This window comes from Polypterus senegalus, chromosome 3 (assembly GCF_016835505.1).
Source record: "Polypterus senegalus isolate Bchr_013 chromosome 3, ASM1683550v1, whole genome shotgun sequence".
Lineage (NCBI taxonomy): Eukaryota > Metazoa > Chordata > Cladistia > Polypteriformes > Polypteridae > Polypterus > Polypterus senegalus.
The window spans coordinates 212925589-212931588 of NC_053156.1; the positions used below are offsets into that span (position 1 = coordinate 212925589).

The window sequence follows — 6000 nt, forward strand, 5'->3', positions numbered from 1 at the left end:
CTAACCAATTAAAAAAATGGTGGACAACAGGTTGCTGTCAGGCACAAGATTTGGTGTAATGTTCATTCATTATTTCTGCTTTTTTGACAGTCATATTACATTGTGTTTGATGATAAGGCACATAGTGAAACATCATAAATTAAGGTCCTCAATGAACAAATAGACATTTTTATTAGTAATCTTTTTCTTTTTATTATAGCATATATGTTGGTTGTAACTTGAAGTGCTGACTAATGAACCATCTCCTTTTTCTCTTTAATACAGTTAAGGCAGAGAAAACTGAAATAAAGCAAGGTATGTCATGATATTCCATGAATCCACTATCCTAATGTTATGCAGTTTCTGTCTTCTAGGTAAACTAGTAAGATCACAGCCTTGTTCTGTTTCTAATATACATTTTTACACTTGTGAGATGAAATTTGATTATAAAAGGGAAAGCCTGCATTATATCAGAAAATGAAATAAAAAGTACAGAAATGTATGTTACTGCCATCTTGTGTCAGGAATGCATTAGTAATGTGTCCATTTTCTTTCTTTTTTCCAAGCATTATATATTTTTATCTATATTTGTTTATATTTATATCATTATTATGCTGGTGTAATTGCATATTCATTTTGCTTATTCATTGTCTGCAAGAGACTTGTGCTCAAGCAATTCAAACAATTCTGGATTTGATTGCTTGTTTGGTTTAGACTTAAGTTTTGTTCTTGCCTTTTTGTTATGGTGAATTTTTTAACCACTTCCTTTGTGAAAATGTTGGCTACATTTTAGACACTGTTGCCTAGCAACACACACTCCCCAGTGGTTTTTGTGCATTTTACGTTATGGGAAAAAATATTGTAGAGAAAAAAAACCAAGTTTATAGGCAACTCTTAATTAATTATGCATTAGTAAGTATGCTTGTGTGCATGAAGGTTCGCTACTATAGGATGGTACCTTGTCTCTCAATGTCTTGTTTTATTTTCACAAAGTTTGAACCCATCTTTAATTGCATGGACAGCTTATTTAACTTGGTCACCATAATGCCATGGGTCATTATGGACTATATAACATCACAACAAAAAGACATATTTAAATGTAGGCGCCAAAGAAAAGAGAAACACAAAATTGTGCCACCCATACAAACAAATATACATAGCAGTAGAGTGTTGTACTGTGTTAGCCATAGATTGATACAGGAGAAAGTAGGGTGAAATGACACCTTTTATTGGCTAACTAAATAGATTACAAATGTATTTTATTAGTTGTTGTTCTCTTCTTTCAGGGTGAATTCATCTAAGGTTTATTAATTTTGCTAACATTTGAACAAAAAGGTTGTTAAAATGAAAGAAAAAAATCACTTTGCTGTCCCAATATAAGCCAGAGTATTTTTCAGTTTCTTTGTTACACCTTGCCTGATGAAGGGGCCTTAGCTGCAGCGAAAGCTTGCATTTGTAATCTATTTAGTTAGCCAATAAAAGGTGTCATTTCACCCTACTTTCTCCTGAAACAAATATACAGTAAGGCAGCACCCATTCAAATACACAAATGGTGGTGCCCATGAAAACATTCTTGGTGCCAATGATGATATCACTGTCAAGAAGGTGACATTATAAAAGCAAAAATTATAACTTTTTTTTTTTGACACATTCCTAATACTGTATACTTCATATTGCGAGGATTTGCAATACCTTGAAATAGTTGGACATATCTTCTTCTTCTTTTGGCTGTTACCGTTAGGGGTTGCCACAGCAGATCATCATCTTCCATCTTTCTGTCATCTGTATCTTGTTCTGTTACATCCATCACCTGCATGTCTTCTCTCACCACATCCATAAACCTTCTCTTGGGCCTTCCTATTTTTCTCTTGCCTGGCAGCTCTATCCTTAACATCCTTCTCCCAATATACTCAGCATCTCTCCTTTGCACATGTCCAAACCAGTGCAATCTCACCCCTCTGACTTTTTCTCCCAACCGTCCAACTTGAGCTGACCCTCTAATGTACTTATTTCTAATCCTATCTATCCTTGTCACACTCAATGCAAATCTTAGCATCTCTAACTCTGCTACCTCCAACTCTGTTACCTACTTTCTGGTCAGTGCCACCATCTCCAACCCATATATCATAGCTGGTCTCACAACCATCCTGTAGAACTTCCCTTTCACTCTTGCTGGTATCTGTCTGTCACAAATCACTCCTGACACTCTTCTCCACCCATTCCACCCTGCCTGCACTCTCTTTTTCACCACTCTTCCACGATCCCCATTACTCTGTACTGTTGATCCCAAATATTTAAACTCAACCGCCTTCACCAACTCTACTCCATGCATCCTCACCATTCCGCTGACCTCCCTCTCATTTACACACGTGGATTCTGTCTTGTTCCTACTGACCTTCATTCCTCTCCTCTCTAGAGCATATCTCCACCTCTCCAGGGTCTCCTCAACCTGCTCCCTACTATCGCTACAGATCACAATGTCATCAGCAAACATCATAGTTCACAGGGACTCCTGTCTAATCTCATCTGTCAACTTGTCCATCACCATTGCAAATAAGAAAGGGCTCAGAGCTAATCCCTGATGTAATTCCACATCCACCTTGAATGCATCCGTCACTCATACTGTAGACCTCACCATGGTCACACTTCCCTCATACATATCCTGTACAACTCTTATATACTTCTCTGCCACTCTTGACTTCCTCATACAATACCACATCTCCTCTCGAGGCACCCGGTGATATGCTTTCTCCAAGTCCACAAAGACGCAACTCCTTCTGGCCTTCTCTATACTTCTCCATCAACACCCTCAGAGCAAACATCACATCTGTGGTGCTCTTTCTTGGCATGAAACCATACTGCTGCTCACTAATCATCACCTCACTTCTTAACCTAGCTTCCACTACCCTTTCCCATAACTTCGCACTGTTGCTCATCAATTTTATCCCCCTGTAGTTACTACAGTCCTGTACATCCCCCTTATTCTTAAATATCAGCACCAGTACACTTCTTCTCCACTCCTCAGGCATGCTTTCACATTCCAAGCCCTCATTAAACAATCTGGTTAAAAACTCCACTGCCATCTCTCCTAAAGACCTCCATGCTTCCACAGGTATGTCATCTGGACCAATGGCTTTTCCATTCTTCATCCTCTTCATAGCTGTCCTTACTTCCTCCTTGCTAATCCGTTGCACTTCCTGATTCACTATCTCCACATCATCCAACCTCTTCTCTCTCTCATTCTCTTCATTCATCAGCCTCTCAAAGTGCTCTTTCCATCTGCTCAACACACTCTCCTCGCTTGTGAGTACGTTTCCAATCTTTATCCTTTATTACCCAACCTGCTGAACATCTTTCCCAGCTCTGTCCCTCTGTCTAGCCAATCGGTACAGGTCCTTTTCTCCCTCCTTAGTGACCAACCTTCGTCACCTCTCTCTTCACCTTGTGCCTTATCTCCTTGTACTCTTGTCTAGTTTCTGCATCTCTCTGACTATCCCACTTCTTCTTTGCCATCTTCTTCCCCTGTATACTGTCCTGTACTTCCCCATTCCACCACCAGGTTTCCTTTTCCTCTTCCCTCTGTTCAAATGTCACGCCAAACACCCTTTTTGCTGTCACCCTTACTACATCTGCTGTAGTTTCTCAACTGTTTGGTAATTCTTTACTACCACCCAGTACCAGTCTCACCTTCTTCCTAAACTCAACCTTGCAGTCTTCCTTTTTCAACTTCCACCATTTTATCCTTGGCTCTGCCCTCATTCTCTTCCTCTTCTTGATCTCCAGCGTCATCCTACAGACCACCATCCTATGCTGCTCAACTACAATTTCCCCTCTCATCACTTTGCAGTCTTCAATCTCCTTCAGATTGACTCTTATGCACAGGATGTAATCTACCTGTGTGCATCTTCCTCCACTCTTGTACATAACCCTATGTTCTTTTCTCTTCTTAAAATACATATTCACCACAGCCATGTCCATCCTTTTGGCAAAATCCACTATCCTCTGACCTTCTTCATGCCTCTCTTTGATATCATACCTACCCATCACCTCCTTGTCTCCTCTGTTCCCTTCACCAACATTTCTATTGAAATCCACTCCAATCACCACTTTCTGTCCCTTGGGTACACTGTTCATCACTTCATCCAACTCACTCCAAAAATCTTTTTTATCCATTGCACACCCAACTTGCGGGGCATATGCACTAACAACATTCATCATCACACCTCCAATTTCCAGCTTCATAATCATTACTCTGTCTGACACTCTTTTCACCTCCAAAGCACCTTTGACATACTGTTCCTTCAGAATAACCCCTACTCAATTTCTCCTCCTATACACACCATGATAGAACAATTTGAATCTACCTCCAATCCACCTGGCCTTTCTCTCCTTCCATTTAGTCTCTTGCACGCACAATATATCAACCTTCCTTCTCTCCATCATATCTGCTAACTCTCTCCCCTTACCAGTCATACTGCCAACATTCAAAGTTCCTACCCTCAGTTCCACTCTCTTTACCTTCCTCCTCTCCTCTTGCCTCCGGACATGTCTCCTCCAGTGGCGGCTGGCCAATAGAGGGCGCTAGGGCGCCGCCCTCCCTGAACCACACACACAAAATAATAATTATATAAATTATTTAAATGTATAATTATATGATGTGATATATTAGAAAATCTTCTGTAAAAAATAAATGTTTTCACCATCACCATATAACTTCTCTGCCTGTCAGCACGTCTCAATTTCAGCTGAGGGGCGATCGAGATATCGCCCAAAGGAGGCGGGTCTTTGTAGAATTTAGTCAAATGCTGATTCAAGATATAAATATATTCAAGATGTGACATAAAATTTAGCCAATCAGCGTCCTCAAATCTTAACTGAAATGGGCGATTTTTCTGTCGCCCCAAGCAGCTAAAATCAAGGATGGTCTGTAGTGGCGCAATTTTCAATTAACATTACGTGACAATGGTGGACTCAGGTGTTGTTAATTCCGGACACGAACCCAACTCTGTTTAATCTCTACTCCAATATCCGTTTGAGAAGAGAACTTTGGCAGAAAAACTGAAGGTAAAGGAGCTGGGTCCAGATCAGCCTAACCTCTTAATCAGACAGCAGATAAGCGAAAAAGGGAAGAAGTACACGCAAGCTACTCTTCCAGTTGGTACACCAAAAAGGCCTGGCTATGTGGATGCGTTTCTGCTAATGCCTTATTTTGTTTCCCGTGCTTGTTGTTTAAAGCAACTGGGACAGATCCTGCTTGGACAGTTACGGAGTGAGAGATATGAAGCACCTGTCCGAGAAAGTAAGAAAACATGAGAACACCAGGACACACATGGATAATTCCGTCAAACTAGCCATTTTGGGAAGAGTAAACATCGCTACTCAGTTAGACGACGGTCACAGGATTGCGATAAGAAAACACAACGAGGAGGTAGATAAAAATCGGTATATTTTATCCAAGATAATTGATTGTGTTAAATTTTGTGGGGCTTTTGAGTTGGCCTTGCGTGGCACGATGAGACTGACTCGTCAGACAACCCTGGCATTTTAAGGGTTTAGTGGATTTTGTTGCCTCGCTAGACAGTGTGCTAGACAGTGTGTTCCTGTACAAATAAGTAAAAAAAAAGATGCAGTTTTTTTTCCCACCACAGTTATTTTCCTGTACATGGTTGTCCTCACATTTGTCGTGTGTGTGTGTGTATATATATATATATATATATATATATATATATATATACTGAAATAATTGATCAGACATGATTTAATAATGTTCTTTAACTTTGTCTGCATTGCAATAAATCATATTGCTTTGATTTGTGAAGAATTGTTTGAGAAATTGTTTGCTGTACCACAGCCCCACCTCAAAACATTTTCACCAGCCGCCACTGGTCTCCTCCCTCTTCTTCTCCTTCTTCTTTGGCCGAGAGCAGCCCAATTTCCGCCAGCACCCTATTGACTAACAGTACTGGTGGTGGTCATGGTTAACCCGGGGTCAACCGATCCAGTATGGAAATTTGTATTGTT

General features: G+C 40.4%; 1 protein-coding gene across 1 annotated transcript in view; it reads left to right on the plus strand.

The window, feature by feature from the left end:
* Nucleotides 1-1270, plus strand: part of trdn (triadin) — a 251814-nt gene extending 250544 nt beyond the window's left edge. The window contains exons 13-14 of the mRNA XM_039749803.1: nt 265-294; nt 1266-1270. Of these exons, the coding sequence (XP_039605737.1) occupies nt 265-294; nt 1266-1270 (35 nt within the window). The remainder of the gene's footprint in view (nt 1-264; nt 295-1265) is intronic.
* Nucleotides 1271-6000: the final 4730 nt, after the last annotated feature.